We start from the raw sequence: 19,798 nt of genomic DNA on the forward strand, positions 1-19,798 counted from the left end.
GCTTTTCAAAGATAATATTTCAGAATATTTCACAGGAAAAACTGAATAAATAAAAACTGATAAATAAAAATGTATCTGCCTATTATAAAGTAATCCCACGTAACCTGACAGGGGCAAATAAAAAATAAAATTCCACACCAAACAATAATTTGAATAAATGTTCACATAACTACTGGTGGTGCACACAACGAGCCCTTAAAAGTTAGGAATTGTATCTGCCAAACATATGGCGACAACGCAACATTTTGTTGAAACGTTGTGGACAAGGTTACAGTTTAATTGCTTTTAAAGACTAGATCTTTTTCCAGTAGGATACCTCCTTCTTCTCAATGATGAAAGGCACCTCAGGCATGCCTTCATTTTGGACTTGTTAACTCCATCTTGTAATTATTTAGCTACACCATTTTAATCTGTCATCCTCATAAACTGCCAACAAGGCTTTCATAACTGCGAACAGGCTTCTCGGGGTTTTTTTTTAGGATGAACTCTGGCAGAGGCTGAATACAAGACCCCTGAGGGGCGTAAGGGAACAGAACCACCAAATGTCTGGTTGCCATCTGTTCTACCCATTTACTCTTCAATATGTAAATAAACGTCAGAGAGCACAGGGACCAGTGAAACACACGGTTGCTAAGTGAAGCCCAAATTTCTGCCTCTCCTCCTGATGAGCAGAGCAGCGGCCTCAGATACACGCTGAGAGTACACCATGAAAGGCTCTTTTGGGATTCAACAGCCTCCCCTTTGAAACACCAACACCCTCATAAATAAAGTTCTTACTGTCTGATGGATGCCCTTTTTCCAGTATGGAACTCCTGAAAGAATAAACTAATGCCTGAATGAAAAATAAACTAGGCAAGCACCCTAGTAGTCACTTCTATTTTCCTTTACTTTCAAGGGTTGGTGTGGCAGAAAGAGGGGGAGGGGAATATGGTCTGTATTTTTTTAAACTACTTAGTAAGAAAATCTAATTTATCCTAAGTATGACCAACGACTGGGGAAAAATCCTATGCCCGTCCATTTGATTAAAAAAGGCAGAATGGTATTATTTTAATTTTACGCAAAACTGATATAATGCAAATGGAAAATACAGCAGTGAAACCACTATGAAATACACAGCACATCCAAATTAACAATTAAGGCTTTCTGATGTAAGATATAACATGCCAATTACGTACATACAACAGATTCAAGTAATGTAAGCAGAGATTAAAATCAAAGCAACTACAGATTTTGAACATACGTTGCAATGCTGACAATTGGATTTAACCCCCAAGTTAAAAATATAATTGATTTAGATAGCCCAGAGAAAATCCCTGAAGACAGATGATCCAGGATCACCCAGTCCACATAAAGAGACATGTTATTCTTATTTCAAATTAATACAGTCAAGCCAGTATTTTTTTAAAAAAAAATCCCTAAAAAACATGTGCTGCAGTCCTATGCTCATTTAACAAGGACACTTTACTAAACTCAATAAGACAGTTTTGGAGGAGGCATCTAAAAGATTGCAGTCTTAAATTGTTGAATGCAAAAGAAATAGTGTATTTCTTTTGCACTGAGATCATAACTGAGATCATAACTACACAGAGTTTGTGGGTTAAAATCTGGCCACATAAGATTCTGTTATATTGCAACAGAAATACAGGTATGTTTAATTTAATAACGCTCACAACAATCCCTACAGTTCAGAAAACTGCGCTAACAATAGAACCCTGTAATAATATATATTACAGTAGATCTTTGTAACAATATATATTACTATAATAGTTTTCTAAACATACAGAATTAGTGTTATAAAGTTTATTTTTATTTATCTATCAAATTTAGATACTGCAATCTCATTCTTAGAGTGACTCAGAGCAGTTACGTTAAGCAGTACCTTAGCTGCTTTCCTAGGAAACCACTTTCTTAAGTGGATAAGCAACTCCAAACAAGACATTAAAGAGGTTTTTAAAACATTTTATTGAACATTTTTAATGCCTGAGTATTTTTTTAGTTCACAATATCAGAATATGGCTTTATCCAATTAAGTTGGATATCAGAACCAATCAAAGGAAACTTTTTTTACTTGACATAAAATCGTAGGTTTTCTTTAAAAAAAATGATAACAAACCAAGGGTCCTTTAGGGTGTGGTTCTTATTGCATATAGTCGGATTTATAGTTTTTACAAGAGTTTTCATTTAAAATCTCTTATGTTTTTCCCATATTCCAACTTCTGTTTGAAGACCTCCAGCAAGGCAGAACCACTTTCCAATTACCTGCTTCTAATGTTATCTATTGATGCAGTAGTTTCTTCCTATTTTTCAACTAATGCATTAAGTCCCATCCAACCCATCTCTTTGGAAACTATAATCTAGGTATCTACTATTCCAAGTCAGTCAACAGATCCCTAAGGCTAAACACCTGTTTCACCCCAGACATGAACATGCAGGATTCATTCCAGTTTTACAATAGTTAAAGCAAGACATAAAATATTCAGATACACTGTAGTTGGTTCATTTATCCTTATTGGCTTTGTTTTTAAACTGCACTAGAAATTTTTGCTGTACTGTATAAATCCAGCAGACTATATGGTTTAGGAAACCAAAACTATAAAGCTTTAGTGCCCCCCACCAATTTCAGAGTTTAGCAGTAGTGTGTGTATGTGTGTGTGTGTGTGTGTGTCCACGCGCACACGTGCTTGCACACACATCCACACCTTCCACCTGGTAATTGACAGATCATTGCAGTTTTCTTGACAAGATTTTTCAGAAACGGGTTGCCATTGCCTCTTATGCGCAAAAGCGACTAGTCTATGGTCACCTAACTGGCTTTGTGCCTGAGGCAGGATTAGAACTCATGTGGTCTCACATTTTCTAGCCTGGTGTCTTAACCACCATACCAAAGTGGCTCCTTTTATAATATTATTTACCAATATGTTATTATATAAAACACGATTATCTTTCTTTCTGATCCTTCTATTTGAGTAAAATATCTAAGATTATAATTCAAAAGTCTGAGACTTTTGGCTTAAGATACACACGTGGTTGGAAAAGATGATTAAAATACAGACTGAACTTAAACCAGAACTGTTTCTATTAGGAATACTAGGAGCTAAGTATGAGAAGGAGAATGAGTATCTAATATTGCATGTATTGATAGCAGAGAGAATAGCATTTGCCCAATACTGGAAAACTGAAAACCGACCAAATGAAGAGATCTTAATCAAGAAAATTTTAGAGTGTGCAGAAATGGACAGATTAACTTTAGAGATTAAAGAGAAAGAGGATTTAATTTATTTTAAAACATAGGATAAATTTTACCAATGGTCAAAGCGAGAAATTTATTTTATTTATTTATTTAGTTACATTTATATACCGCCCTTTCCCTGAGGACTCAGGGCGGTTTACAGGGAATTAAAATCCAACATACAAAAGTTAAAACCGAATTAAAAAATATTAAATTGACCCTGTACACAATTAAAACCCCAATTAAAAATTTCTCCTCAGCCTGGGCCCGAGAGCTCAAAGAGCCAGGTCTTCAGGCCCCTGCGGAATGATCGGAGGTCGGGGGCAGTTCTCAGCTCCACCGGCAGCTGGTTCCAGAGGGCAGGCGCTCCCACTGAGAAGGCCCTATCCCTGGGCGTCACCCGCTGGCAATCTCTCACCGGCGGAACCCTGAGCAGACCCTCCCTGTGGGAGCGCACTGGGCGAAGGGCATTTGATGCCGGCAGCAGGTGTTCCCTCAAATAACCCGGACCCAGGCCATGTAGGGCTTTATAGGTAATAACCAGAAATGAATGTGATATGTTATTTTGAATATATATTAGTAAGGAGAATGATATGTATTGACTGATACCGTTTATGGTTATTGTTTAGCATAGATATTACAGCTATTTACTGTTATATTAATTAGCGTTAATTAAACATATGTACCCAGACAATAGTCTGTTTGCTAAAGCTTGAAAATATTATTGGGGAGCAACCCCAATGTTGTTCCCAACCCTGTTCCCACCCCAATCCCGATCCTAACCCCACCCTAAACCCTAATCCCTACCCTGGTTATATCCCCTCCCTAACCTTATAAAATTCAACTTTTATATATATAAAAAGTCTCAGACTGAACTTAAAAATGGTTATTTTTATCTCACCTTGCCAACAACTGGATGAGACACACCTTCACTATCACCAGTTTATTTTTCCCTAATCAATACATTATAGAATATAGATGGAGAAAACTGAAAAAATGCCAAATTGGTTTTGTAAGATGTTCAGAATTTCTACGGATAAATATTTAAATTAAGCTTTCCTTTTCAAGAACTGTATCATTCAACCAAAATGACAATAATTTAGAGTTATCTATCAACATTACTCTGATCCAAATCATTACAGATGGGAATCTAGACCTATATACACATTCTAAAGTTGTGAACAAAAATATAGCAATTGCATAACTTCTGTGAGAATCTCTGTAAATAATTTCAGGTATTACATACTATTAAATTACAGCACAGGGAATAAAGCTGTTTATATGGAGGAGATTCGACAGGAATCAGCATGAAAGAAGATGTAACCATCTTCTTTAAGGACTATATATCAACTTCATATGTACAGTACCAATACACTGATACTAATATAAGTATATACTGATACTGTGTTGCACAATTCCCACTAAGTATTTGGGGAGCTGTAATCCACATTTACAACTTACCACTACTGGTGAAGATTTGTCTAGACACACATATTTATATAATTTCAATATGGTCTCACTGAATTGATAAGACTTATTCAGCTTATTATATAACTTTAAAATAATCAGCGCCAAGAATACATTTTTTCTGGAGCTCAACTTCAATCAAATACCTTATCAGTTTCTGCCATCCAGGAGACTCAAATCTTGCCATTTTTTTCTACTTTCATGATCTTTTAAAAGAGAATATAGCCCCCATTTCTCTTCAAAGCTCTAATGGTCTATACCAGGGGTAGGCAACCTTGGCTCTTTTATGACTGGCTCAGGAATTCTGGGAGTTGAAGTCCACGAGTCATAAAAGAGCCAAGGTTGCCTACCCTTGGTATGGACCAATAAAATATCCATAGTAAAGAAAGAATAGTAGCAACCTAATTCTCAATTCTAAGGATAATAATAATAATAATAATAATAATAATAATAATAATAATAATAATAATAATAATAAGAAGAAGAAGAAGAAGAAGAAGAAGAAGAAGAAGAAGAAGAAGAAGAAGAAGAAGAAAAAATAGTAGTAGTTGTTGTTGTTGGAAGGGACCTTGGAAGTCATCTAGTCCAACCCCCTGCTCAGGCAGGAAACCCTATACCATTTCAGGCAAATGGATGTCGAATCTCTTCTTAAAAACTTCCAGTATGGAGCAATCACAGCTTCTGGAGTCCGACTCCCTCTTCTTTGTGGCAGCCCCTGAGATATTGGAAAACTGCTATCATGTCACCCCTCACCCTTCTCTTCATTAAACTACACATACCCAATTCCAGCAACCGTTCCCTATATGTTTTAGCCTCCAGTCCCCCAATCATCTTTGTTGCTCTTCTCTGTACCTTTTCTAGAGTCTCGACATCTTTTTTACATCGTGGTGACCAAAACTGGATGCAGTATTCCAGGTGTGGCCTTACCAAAGCATTGTAAAGTGGTATTAGTACTTCACTTGATCTTGATTCTAGAACTTTTGAGAATACACCCACAGGAGAGGTAACCCTTCTTCTCTTCTACAGCAGATGCAAAAGAGGTATCTTTTCTATCCCAAAGGTGCTTTTTCCAAGAGGTAACTGGAATGTGTTTTTCTTTCTTTGAAAAGATTTCATTCTCATCCAAGAAGCTTCTTCATTTCAGCTTGGAGAAGCAAAACATTTTCAAAGAAAAAAACAACAACAAAAACCAAGAAGGTCTAGTTGCCTTTTAGAAAAAGCATCTTTGGGACAACCATGACCTGAATGATCGAGAATCTTCATAGATAACTTTTCTAATTTCAATAGTAAACAGACTAATTCTGTTTTGAAGAAGCATCATCAGTGCTTAGAAAGTATTATAAGCCATTCCATTCCAAGTTTTTATGGGGCACGTTGCACTACTTTACAAGATGGGCCTTACAGATAAGTTGCTGCACACGTTTTTCCACCCTCTTCCAGAAGTAAAATAAGGGAACAGCAAATATACACAGTGACCTTCAGCAAGATGAACAACTCCATACTTCCCTACCACATATGTACCGGAAATACATTTATTGCTTTGATCAGCCCATAGAGGAAAAATGTTTACGCAAGAAAACTGGATTAACATAACCTTAATTGAACTCGACTTTGATATTCCCTACAGTGGTCCTCTCTGTAACCATTCCCTTTTCATAATAGGATCCAGATTTAAGAGAGAACTTCAAAATGAATTCGTATCAAGGATGAGCAAGATAATATTATTATTATTATTATAGTTTTGTTTCTGGATTGTGTGTGGTGACCTAAGTATTTTCACATATATTCCACTATGAGACACAGACCATACCAAAACTCCTATGATTTTCTGTTATTTATTCCACTGTCAATTTCTTGAACTCTTATGATTTTTGTTGTATAGACGTCTCTGTGATGTTGTTAACAGAGGTGAGTGAGGCATTCTAAAATATTTTTACTGTAGAACTATACACGGCGCTTCAGAGAGCATCAGTTAAGCCTCAGTAAAAGAGGTCTGGTAAACTGCTTTAAGAAATGAAATGCTCTATTTATTTATTTTAAAATTAACTCATAAGCAAAGGAGTAAAACATCCATTTGTCTCTATGCACTTATTTCATGGTTTGTTTTTCAATCCACCAACAGTCCAAAAACATCTCTGTTACAAGTTATGCTTTTTTTCCATGGTCACCAAACTCATCTCAAGTGTACCAGAAGCAGAGATTCCACTTCCCAGCCATTACAGTGAGCTTTCTTATGTCATGTATTTGGAAAGGAGGTTTTTTAGCAGAGGAAGTGAAGCGCTAAACTTGTCTGTCCAAAACTACATGGATCACTGACCCTCAGCAGCATACAGACCACTGCTGTGACATCACACTTTCCACAATATGGCTCCAAAAGATGTACCCAGCACGCAAATCTGCATTGCTTAGCTCTTCCAAGAAATAACTGCTTCTTTCATTGTTTATACAATACAATAACAGAGTTGGAAGGGACCTTGGAGGTCATCTAGTCCAACCCCCTGCTGAGGCAAGAAACCCTATACCATTTCAGACAAATGGATGTCCAATCTCTTCTTAAAAACTTCCAGTGTTGGAGCATTCACAACTTCTGGGGGCAGATTAATTGATTAACTGATCCATTGATTAATTGTTCTAACTGTCAGGAAATTTCTCCTTAATTCTAGGTTGCTTCTACCCTTGATTAGTTTCCCTCCATTGCTTCTTGTCCTGCCCTCAGGTGCTTTGGAGAATAGCTTGACTCCCTCTTCTTTTGGCAGCCCCTGAGATACTGGCAACCCCTGAGATTATGAAGGATCATGGGAACATTTTTGTAACTTTTATTTATTTTATTTTATTCTACGTAGACCACCGATCATTACTTCACAGTCAAAGTCCTACTAGTATCTAACTGTATGGTTAGAGGTTCCATTAGAATAAGTAAACATTCATTAATGCAGGAAAATGTACATTTTTCCACTCTGTTATACTGCTGGAATACTATATTTTAATAGCTGGTTAAAATGTAGTTACTGACATAAATTGGAGAAGACCTTTGACAGGATGAGAGGGAAAAATAATGCGTCAGCTTTCATCTTCATATTCCAAACCAACATAACATTATCTATGTACATGCCAGCAAAAATGGAGGGTCTTCTTACCAAGGCAGTACAGTTTGGGGCCATATCTGTGGTTCTATATGTCTCTGGCTCACACCGAACAGAGCAAGAGCCCTTCCCATCATTACTCTTAATTGCACAGGGCTTTTCCTTGTAATTTTATAAAGAAGTGAGAGTGTGTAGGAAGTGCTGACGGTGGGTTTCCTTCTCATGCCAAAATTGCTTCTACTCCCAAGAGAAGTAATAATAGCATTTGAAGCAGCTATGCCATGGGCTCTTCCCGCATAACCTGAGTCTACAGATGCTGCTGCCAAACCTCAGGAAACAGACGAAATATTGCCCAAGTTCACACACTGCTTTCTGCCAGGAAACAAAATATTGCGATGAGCTGGATGCAAGGCCACCGAAACAGAGAAGGAGACACTTTCCCCCTTATTAAAGAGCTCCAGTCAAAGAGCACCACGTTAATTTTACGAAACCAGTTCTGTTCGCGGCCGCAGCGATAAGAAGGTCCAGTTGCACCATACCAGAAGTGGATACACAGCTCAGACTAAAAACTTATTGCCAGTGTATCTTTTTTTTTTATTGAAAAGTTTTTCAATACATTTTATCTTTAACAAAACAACCCCTCCCCACCCCCACCCCCCTCCCAACCCAACCCAACCCTCCCCCCCTCCCCTTCCCCGACTTCCCAGAGCTAAATACAAGGTATAAAAGTAAAAAACAATCATAGACTACCATATGCTAACAACAATAAACTATTAGGTCTATCGCACTTTAGCTCTTATAAAATGACTAATACGTTGCATCTTCACCACCACACCTCCAACATTTAGGCTGGTAGTTCAGATACATACTTGCTAGCTTTTTGGGATCTAAATGCCACCTATAAAACATTTTATAAAAATTCTCTCTTAGATTTTGGGCTTGCGTAAATTTTACATTTCTCACCCAGATCTTTTCCCAAGTATCCATTGTAATAACTTCTTGAATATTCTGAGCCCACTTTATCATGCAATCTTTAACAAGTTCTGTTTCTGAATCAATTTCTATCAATGCAAGATATATCCGTTTAATATGTGCTTGACCCTGATTTCTAATTTGCTTTACCAAATTTTCATCAGTCATTGAAAAACCAATTTTCTGGTCTTCTTATTGCCAGTGTATCTGATGCAACAACAGGTTCATTTCATGACCTAAGGTTATGACTTCCTCAATTTTCATTTCAGTGCTTTTTGATATTAGTGATGTAGATTTCAAATTATTTAAATTACTGATTAAGAAGTGATTAAATTAAATGTTTAATTCAGCATCCAAATAATTTATACTGGATCAAGGTACCTCAGAAAATGTTGAAAATTAAATATTAACCTTAAGAACATGTAATCATTAAGGAACATGAAAAATCAATAACCTAGGCCTGAAATATTCTAATGAAGTTTGATTTACATGCACTTTAGTGTACCTATAAATACAATATTGTTTCACACTGGATAATGAAAAATGGGGTCATACCTAGAATTATTTTTGTTCCTGTGTTTCAGTTCTCACTGAATTTAGAAATAAACTAGGTCTCTTAGAAGAAATCTATGATCCATAGTGAATTTATATTTATTTAATTATTTGTATCCCGCCTTTATTATTTTTAGAAATAACTCAAGGTGTAGAACATACTTTGTATTAGTATTAGCTTCTAAATAGATATATGAATCCATTTTTAACATTATTTAGCAAATGGATTTCTCTCTCATACTTTCTCAAAGATGTGGCACACATTACATTATTGTTCATTGGTTGGCTTAATTTGTTCATCTTGTCCCTAAAACTGAATTGGACACAGCAGCAAATAAAGAGTTCAGAAATGTATACATGCTTTACAAGATATAAACATTTCCTAAGATGAGGATTTATCTTAGTTGCCCAGAATCACCTTGTAGGGGAGATGGGCAGCATAGAAAACAAACAAACGAACAAATAAATAATATTATGCAACAGCACTATACATAGATAAAATATGGGTAAGATCAATTTGAAGTAGTCAGTGGAAATAATAGTAGAAATTTATCAACAATGCTCATATTTTCAGCTGCCGGTGGAACTCCGGATCGCCCCCGACCTTCGCTCGTTTCGCCGGGACCTAAAAACCTGGCTATTTGAGCTGGCCGGCCTGGACTGAGGGGTTTTTAAGGTTTTAAATTTAATTTTAAAGTGTTGGGGCTATTAATTTAATTGTATTTTAATCTGTATATTGTATCTCTTTTTTAATTTGCCCTGTAAACCGCCTTGAGTCCTTCGGGAAAAGGGCGGTATATAAATCAAATCAAATCAAATCAAATCAAATCAAATAAATAAATAAATAAATAAATATTTGTGTACATTCATTTTTAACACAGTATTTAGATATTTTAAAAGTTTGCTTAATCTCCTTAGTGAACACTGATCTATTGAATTCTTTCTATATTTCACTCATATACACATTACTCATAGTATGATCAATTAAAATGATTTTTAAATACTTAGTATTACCTTTATTTTTTCATGAATATGCCGTAATGAGTCTGCAGTTCCCATATCTGCATCATCAGCAATACATACAATATCCAGCTTCAGTTTTGTCTCCAAGTTTAGCACTTTCTGAACATCTTTCGTTGTAACCACAATGACTTCTACAGAAGAGGAAAAAAAGTTAATAGATCTATGAAATAGTTTACATTCTTCAGATCATTTAATTTTAAATAGTTTAAATATAACTTTTAAATGTAAATGTAAAGTTTAAATAGTTTGAATTCTTTTAAAGTCGTAAAACCTTTAAAGGGACCTTACAAATTACAAATAACTTAAGCAAGTTCTTCAAGGTTTCAGAAATCTCATAGGCCAAAATAATTTACTGATCAAAATACTAAGATGTGAATAGGTAGCATTATTCCTGCAGAAAAATAATTTATACTATTTTAATTAATATAATTATTTTGTAAGACCTCCTAAGCAAAATATAAGATAGTAAATCTAAAAAATTATTAGGTAAACTGGCATTTCTGTCACTATTATATCTATGTATTTAACACAAAGCTACATACTAATAAAGATATGCAAATACAACCTGAATAATGGAAAAGTTGAGAGGAGAAAACATCTATTAATCTTAAATGTCTATTAAATCTAAAAACATATAATGCATACTAATTTATATTATTTGTGCAATGGTATAATTACACATTATAGGGACGCGGTGGCTCAGTGGGTTAGGACGCTGAGCTTGTCAATCAGAAGGTCGGCAGTTTGGCGGGTCGAATCCCGAGTGCCGCGTAACAGAGTGAGCGCCTGTTACTTGTCCCAGCTTCTGCCAACCTAGCAGTTCGAAAGCACATAAAAATGCAAGTAGAAAAATAGGGACCACTACGGTGGGAAGGTAACAGCGTTCCATGCACCTTTGGCGTTGTCATGCCAGCCACATGACCACGGAGACGTCCTCGGACAAGTGCTGGCTCTTCGACTGAAACGGAGATTAGCACCGGCCCCTAGAGTTGGAAACGACTAGCACACATGTGCGGGGTAACCTTTACCTTTACCTTATAATTACACAATTGATATATATTTATGCAAATAGCATAAAGTACCTCACCAAAGTTTCTTTGGATGCAACCAATTTGTCCTTTATTTTAGGAGATCGTCTAGATGGAATTTTGTCTTCCCAATTCAAATTCCATTAAATCAGGCTCTTGAAAAAGCACTTATGAGCCTTCCCATGTAACATTCAGAAGAATCTGAAATACCTGTTCATTTGATTTAATTGGTTTTAATCCAAGAGTTCTAAAAAAAGTCTCCCATATAAAATTTCCTATCCCTAAAATCAGCAATTGTAGATAAATGATCTTGAAGGGGGGGAGGGAGAGAAGAGAGAGAGGATAGAGAGAGAGAAGGAGAAAGAGAGAGAGAGAGACAGAGAGAAAGAGATAGCCAATGTAATACCAACTTTTTAAAGGATTTAAGAAAGCACAAGCTTTTCAGGATTACATTTATTCCTGATATATTGCCAAGTTGAGAAACTGTTTTAGAGAGTCCCAATGTGGATGTGGACAGTAGTAAATTCATATGCACTGATTATTGGGATTCTCAAAACACATTTGATAGATCTCTCACCTTTTTTCTGAATAAACTAACAGTAGAATGAAGGTTTCTTTATTCATTTATAATTATCTGATTTGCAGACCTTAGACCTTAGATTAGGAATAAATGGTCAACTTTCACAATAGTTGAAACTAAACAATGGTACACCCAGGGAGTTGCACTGAGACTACCACTTTAAATTTATATTTATGAATGACTTAGAACAAAGATTAGCATAGTAATCTCCAGATGTTTTGAACTCCCACCTGATGTATAGGGTTAATCAAAACATCTAATCTGCGACTTCTGGTGGCGACGCGACGCCGAAGACAGCCGTTTTCGGGCTGCCCGCTCCGCAGCTGTGTTTTTCCATCGTAAACAGCGCCGATCAGCTGTTTAGATGGATTTGAAGCCCCCTCCTCGGGAGAAGAGGAGGGGGTGAGGCCCCAGGTAGGGGTTGAGCTCTCCGGGGCCGCCTGAGCTGAGAGCTTGGGCGGCTGAAGGATGAGCCCCCCCGAAGCCTGGGTTGCTCCGAGCTGCGCAGCGCCTCTGCTCTGGGATTATTGGAGCAGAGCCAGGCGTTAGCAACCACCCCTGCCAAAAGGAAATACTTTTGATTATCAAGATGCAGGCAGAGTGGTACAGGAGGTCAAGGTGAAGTGGACTCTTTATTTTTACTATCTAGCTCAATGGATTTTATAGCTTTAAAGTGAAAGTGCGTAATAAGTGAAAGTGCGGGAAGATGGCGGCTAAAACTTCTAAAGCTCTTCGGAATGCGGGGTCTTCCCTGGTGCAAGAGACCTCATTGCAAGCTTTGCTTCCTCCTGCATCTCCCCCGGTATTGACGCTTAAGGATTTACAAGACGCTCTTGGAAAGCATGCACAATTGATGTCTGATATGATGGATGAAAAGTTGAAAAAGCTGGAGGAGAAAATGGAGGAGAAAATGGAGAAATTGGAGAAGAAGATGGAAGAGAAGCTGAGAGCAATGACGGTGGACATCTTGTCTATAGTTGAATCCGTAGCTGAATGTGTGCTACAGCTGGAGATAAAAGTGGAGGATCTCAGTCAAAAGAACTCTATATTAGAAGCAAAGGTATTAGAAAATGAAAATATAAGGGATAAAATGGACGAAGAATTGAGCCTTGTTCAGTATAATCAGATGCAGTATGCTATTAGAATTAGGGGTTTAAAGGAGAATGGTAAAGAAGATTTAAAGCAGCTGATTTCTGAGGCTCTGGAAGGGGTACTGGGCCAGCCAGCATTTGAAATTGAGGGAAATATGGACAAAGTTTTTCGTGTAAATTCATGGATTGCAAGACAGAGGAAGTTACCCAGAGATGTGGTGGTCTATTTTACAAAGAGAGTAATTAGAGATGAAGTCATTCAAGCTGCTTATGATACTAATTTGGTAGTGGCTGAGCAAGAAGTTTTGGTTTTAAAAGAGATCCCTCTGAAGATCCTAAGGAGAAGGAAAGATTTTGCATTTCTAGTACAGGAACTTAAGAAACGTGATATTAAGTTTAGATGGGAGATTCCAGTTGGATTGGTGGCGACGCACGAAGGTAAAAGACATCGTTTGGTTACTGTGGCTCAGGCACGTGATTTTTATAGCAATGTGTTAAAAGCAACCCCCCTATCATTTTTGGAAGCTGCAAAAGGATACGGAGTGGGAAAGCTTCAAGATGTTGCAGATAGACAGACAGAGGACAATGGTGTTGGAGGGGATCAAGTCACAGTCTCATCGGTTGCTGCAGGAGGCCAGAAGATGACGCGGCACGCCCTAAGAAGAGCGAGACGAGAGCAAGAGCAAGACCAGCAGAAAGCTATGGAATTTTCAAAGTGTGCTTACAGTGAAGATGTGGGAGGAGAGCGGTCTAAAGAAGTTTTGGGGGTCATGACAGAGGTGCTCCAAAAGTTTTGGGGCGTTAAGATTGCTGATTAAATTTTAAGATTAGAATGTCAATGGAGTAAAATTATTATAGAGGAGAAAGAAAGTTTTTTTTTAATATTTTACATAATTTAAGATTGATGTTATTTGCTTGCTAGAAAAGTATATTAGGGTTATGGACTTAAAGTATGTGTTGAACTAAGAATGGGTATGTAAGCTCTTAATTAACAACAAGTTGTCTTAGAGATTGCTTAAATCTTTTTTTTATATGCTCTTTTTATTTGAACTTTTATTTGAACTTAAGGATGATTTGGAACTGCGAGACATTTGGTGTGATACATGCAAGAACTATTTTTGATCATAATTTAGTTGGTCGGAGATTATTAAGATTAACAGAGATAGGCGCTTTTGGCGTGTAACTGAGAATTTGTTTGGAAATTAGAGAAAGGTGGGAGAATGTAAATAGCAGGTGAAAGTTTTTTTTTTCTTTTCTGGTTTTTTTGAAATTAATATGAATAAGGACTGGGATTAAGAAAACTTATTTTGAGTAAAGCTCTTTTTCTGTTTTCCTCTTTTTCTTTTCTACTTTATTTGTAATATTAATATTGTTTGTATTCATTTTATATGAGCTAGAGAGAGATAGAATTTATAGTTTATTGTTGATAACATAGGGGTGCTTATGTTTGTTTTTCGATTTTATGCCCTGTATTTAGCTCTGGGAAGTCGGGGGGGGGGAGGAGGGAGTGGGGGAGAGGGATAGGGAGGGTTGGATAGGGGTGGGGGAGGGGGGATTAAAGTCAAAATGTATTGTAAAACTTTTTAAATAAAAAAAAACATCTAATCTGCATAGGAATTAAATCCAAAAGGAGTTTTGAATCAACAAGGGAACAGCTAGGCAAATTCATTCATAATGGAAAAAATTCAGAATTAGGTTGTTTTAAGCCTAGAATCACTTCACTGACTATGGAATGCATTGCCAATAATATTTTAACTTTGAGCTAAATGTCTATTTCTTTTGGGCAGTGAGAGGGAAACTTCTGTTCAAATAGGATAAACTTCTTAGGAAATAATTTGTTATTTTATTAAGAGAATTTTATTTTGAAATGGGGTTGGGTTGGACAGTTTCTCATTAAGTCAGTTTTCTCTTCCAATCTAAGACCAAGTAGAAAAAAAGTCTTCTGCATTTTTCTCAGTTTTGAAGTTACTTCAAAGAAGGAAATAATTTTGGAAAAATTCTCATGGCTGGAATTTGGTGTGGTGGAGGTTGAAATCTTTTGTTTAGGCATTTGAACATTACTGAAGGTAGAAATCTGACTTGAGCAATGGTTAGAAAAACAAATTTTGTAACTAACATAAAAGAGATTTCTAGGAAACGCATTATAAGCAAAGTCTAGTATGGAGCTAACTACATTTTGCCAGTTGCAAGTACCCTAAACTCATGGGAAGAAAGACAGAAGGAAATTGAGATTAACCATTTGTCAGACAAAGAGCAGGCAGAGTAAAAGGCAGTGTGCTAGTATTGAAAATTAAATTACATTGTCATAGAACTCTAATCTGTTCAGGCAATTAGCTCTGATTTCCTTTGAAGTAGGAATGGAAAAAGCAGAATTAGTTAATTCGAAGAAAACAGGATCTAAGGCTTTTGTAATAATTTCTTATTCTATTCTCTGTGCCAGAAATCATTTACTATTTCTCTCTTTATCCTTTCTTCAATGAAAATACATATTAAACATCAATATTGGAAATAGTCAGTAATCATACCTCATATTTAGTTCCACTGATAATAACTAGATTAGTTTCTATATAGAAGATGCAAGAAGTAAACATATTAAGCATTTCTTGACACATCAGCTTTGAAATTAATTATTTTAGAGAATGGAATACTTTCTGCCATTTAGATAGGTGTATTTACTGTTGCAAGGGCAAAGCCACACATTAAACTGGAACAATTTATGACAATAGTAGACATGGCTCATTCTCTATTCTAGCTTCAAAACTTTCTGAAGATTCTCCCTGAAGCCTCCATAATACAACCTTAATAAAGAATACCTCTTTATTACTGGGTTATAAGAAAAAAGTGCATCTACCCCAGACTTTTGCTTTGACATGGCAGAAAATACAAAATTCTTGGCTCAGAGAAGAGATACAACCTGTAAAAAGCCTAGTGCTTATTTATAAGCCTATTTTGCCAACTTTGTTTTAGAAACTTTACCAATCATATGATAATTAATTCATAGGAACCATGAATAAGAATCTATTAGCATCAGAATTTCTAACAAAAACTATCCTAAAAAGGAAATGACATACTGGAAAAAAGCATCTAACAAGCCAGAAGAACAGCTTGCCTTCAGAAGTTGTGGGTGCTCCATCACTGTAGGTTTTTAAGAAGAGATTGAATAACAAAATAATAGAGTTGGAAGGGACCTTGGAGGTCTTCTAGTCCAACCCTGTGCTCAGGCAAGAAACCCTATACCATTTCAGACAAACGGATGTCGAATCTCTTCTTAAAAACTTCCAGTATGGAGCATTCACAGCTTCTGGAGTCAAGTTGTTCCACTAATTAATTGTTCTAACTGTCAGCAAACTTCTCCTTAGTTCTAGCTTGCTTCTCTCTTTGACTAGTTTCCATCCATTGCTTCTTGTCCTGCCTTCAGGTGCTTTGGAGAATAGCCCGACTCCCTCTTTTTTGTGGCAACCCCTTAGATATTGGAACACTGCTGTCAGGTCAGCCTTAGTCCTTTTCATTAAACTAGATATATCCAATTCCATTTATACTAAAACTTCTATAGTTTAGACCTTTTTCTTAGAAGACTGTAAATGCAGATAGAAGATATAATTCATCACAAACTAGTTATGAACATAGGTGATACGATTGGTCTCTTACACTGGGTTAAGCCAAGAATTGTTAAAACGCTGACCACCATAACAGAATTGAAGAGGTAGATTAAAATGTAGCACTAACTATATTATAATCAAGCCTAATTATACAACAATATTACATGCTTTTTCCTATGATTGTACAATTTTCCTGCACAATTCCACGAAAAAGCAAGCTGTTTTAAGCAACTATACACTGGTGCGATATTTGTGCATTCCACTGAGGATCCATTTTGCCTTGAAATCTGAAATACTGTATTACCCCACTAAATATCCATTATAAACCATACCAGTTAACCCAAACTAATTATGTTGAAAGGAAATGAAATGTTTAATATAATTTGCTTATAATGTCATGTATACAGCAATGAAAATTCTAGATGAAAAATATAATCAGTGAGCGAAGTGTTTGGAGAAAATCAATAAATTGTGATTCTACAGATTGCATATTATTCTCGCATAAAGCCTGTGAAAGGAAAGGGTGGTTTACACTGCCTTTACATATAAATATGGCATTAGTGCAATCTCTCTCTCACATGCACACACATACACACACTCAATCTTCTTGGAAGTTTCCCACAGAGCTTCCAAAACTACTGTAATGTTCTTTGAGCTACATTAGAACTCAGGCCGGTTTCAAAGCATAGCCAGATGCTTTAACCACTACACTGGCTCTATTTTGTTAATAAAAAGGTAAATGTCCAGTCATGTCTGACTCTAGGAGCATGATGCTCATCTCCGTTTCTTAGCCAAGGGAGCCAGCGTTGTCCAAAGACATTTTTTGTGTTCTTGTGGCCAGCATGGCTATATGACAAAGGTGCATAGAACACTGTTACCTTCCCACCGAAGTGTTATCTATTAATCTACTCACATTTCCATGTTTTTGAACTGCAAGGTGGGCAGAAGCTGGGGCAGGAACAGGAGCTCGCCCCACTGTATGGCACTCAGGTCTCGAACCTAGCCTGTCAGCTTTCTAGCTGGCAAGCTTAGCATCATCGCACCCCCTTATTTTGTTAATATTCACATCAAATTCCCAGAAAAAGAAAAAAGATAAGAAAAATTACAATGTGTGCATTCTTTATATGGAGTGCTTGTATATGTTTACTTAAATATAGAGATGATCTTGAACATATAATCTCCTTCTTCTAAATTATGTTAGAAGTCAAGTGGGACATTCTGAATTAACTGGACTTCCAGCTATGGTGCCAAAGTCCTTGGATTTATTGACATAGCTCATTTCCAATACTGCTGCAAACAGTGTCCTTGACTTTCTGTTATGTCATTACTCAACAGAGCAAAATATCATATTCAAGTCTGCTCACCTTCAAAACCAACTTGTTCCAACAGGTTGAGTGGGTACCATATCAAAGGTTTATTACCAATAGGAAGAAGAGCTTTAGGGATATTTGAGGTCAGATCCATCATGCGGGATCCACCACCTACAGCCATCACCACTGCTTGAAACTCCATACCAAAATCTGAAAAGATGAAATAATCCAAAAAATCAACCAATAACCAGACAGCCGGTGCTCTTTACAGGAGGAAAAAAATGCAGAACTAGTAACGTCCCATAATCCATAGTAAGATTTTAACAACCCAGAAAAACCAGCATCTTCAGTCTTCTGTTTTGCCATTTAACTATCTCCCTTGTGTTCGATAACTACAACTAGTGTAGCCAATGTTGGAAAACGCAGAAAACTGTAGGTAAGCCTCCGAAAGATTATACATTTCCCATTCTTGTGTTAAACCTTTGTTTTCTGAGTTACAGCAGCGGAAGACCTGGTCACTTTAAGCTGTAAAGAGATATTCTTCTCTTGCTCATAGACTTTATTACCTCATTTTTCTTTCAGTTTATTAATCTAGACCAGGGGTAGGCAACCTCGGCTCTTTTATGACTCATGGACTTCAACTCCCAGAATTCCTGAGTCAGCATAGCTGACTCAGGAATTCTGGGAGTTGAAGTCCATGAGTCATAAAGGAGCCGAGGTTGCCTACCCCTGATCTAGACCAATCTGCTGTGTTCTTCAGCCTTAGTACTGCCAGGCCTAAAACCACGGCAAGAAGGCAAAATATGCTCCACGTGAATGAACCCCCGTGTTAAAAAACTCCGTTGCAAAAGCCAGACATCAATTTTATACCTAATAAGCATGCGAATCCAATAATTTTCTGCTTTATCCTCCTGTCGCAGCGGAAATAAATGATAACTGTCAGGCTACGCGGGGAAAGGGTGGGCTTCTCTTCCCAACGTCTCACCAGCGCTTTGGTACCTGAAGCCTAAAGGGCTGCTGGTTTCACCGTGACAAGGAGGAACCAATAATAATAGCTTCGCTTTCCCTCCGGTGCACTTCCGCGTCTGCGCCGCCGTCAAAACGCGCACACGCTCGCCGCACCGTGTTTACTTGCCGAGCGAATCGATGAACAGCCCTAACGAAGAACACCGAATAATCGATCTACTTGTTACTGGTAGGGGAAATAATCAAGTTAAAAGAATACCGAGCTATCGATTTCGGAAGAACGGGCGCCTTACAAAGAGCCCAGAGATATCGCTTCCCCTCTTTCCTTTCGGAAGAGTAGTGAGAAAAAGCGGGGGCGAGGGAATAGGTTGCTGTTTTCCTATTTTTCTGAAATAAAATAGCATTCGTTCACGGTGAAAACACATCCTATAATTTTCCAAGTTTAACCGCAATGATCAGGGTGCTTTTAAGATTAAGAAACAAAAAGGACAGGGCTTGAAGGTCAGGTGCCAGTGGGTAAAAAAAGTTTAAAAAAGGGAAATTCTATGCCTGTAATCATTGGCAAACCAAATAGAATTGCCAACATATTATTATATAAATAATCTATAATGAAACTATATTTGGAGTGTTAAACCTTGTACAGATCATTAAGTTTTTTTAAAAATAGAAAAGATGCAAAGAGAAAAATGTGGGAATAATACAGCACCTTCCCTATATAGGAAAGATTATAGTAATTGGTCCTTTAGCCTAGAATGGAGGGTAAAGGGAGATGTGACAGACGTTATAAAATCGTGCATGTTAGAACTTGAGGATTGAAACTCACTGAAGACAGGCCTAAGGGCATCAGCCTGCAGGTAGGGTAGCATGCGTGCCACAAAGAAAAGAGGACTGTTGATAC

At 37.1% G+C, this 19,798-nt stretch overlaps 1 protein-coding gene across 3 annotated transcripts in view; it reads right to left on the reverse strand.

The window, feature by feature from the left end:
• The window catches only part of EIF2B3 (eukaryotic translation initiation factor 2B subunit gamma), a 99,279-nt gene extending 80,255 nt beyond the window's left edge, over positions 1-19,024 (reverse strand). For 2 of the 3 annotated variants that reach the window (XR_014491985.1, XM_083358459.1), the window contains exons 1-3: positions 18,805-19,024; positions 17,989-18,144; positions 10,318-10,457 (exon numbers count right to left, since the gene is read on the reverse strand). Coding sequence is in view for 2 of the 3 variants with exons in the window: in XM_083358459.1 (XP_083214585.1) it covers positions 10,318-10,457; positions 17,989-18,136 (288 nt within the window). In the remaining variant the exon portion in view is untranslated. Of the gene's footprint in view, positions 1-10,317; positions 10,458-11,004; positions 11,090-17,988; positions 18,145-18,804 lie in introns of those variants that run through there. The other variant, XM_083358460.1, reaches the window with a different exon arrangement.
• Positions 19,025-19,798: the final 774 nt, after the last annotated feature.

This window comes from Vipera ursinii (genome assembly GCF_947247035.1).
Source record: "Vipera ursinii genome assembly, chromosome: 3".
In the NCBI taxonomy this organism is placed as follows: domain Eukaryota; kingdom Metazoa; phylum Chordata; class Lepidosauria; order Squamata; family Viperidae; genus Vipera; species Vipera ursinii.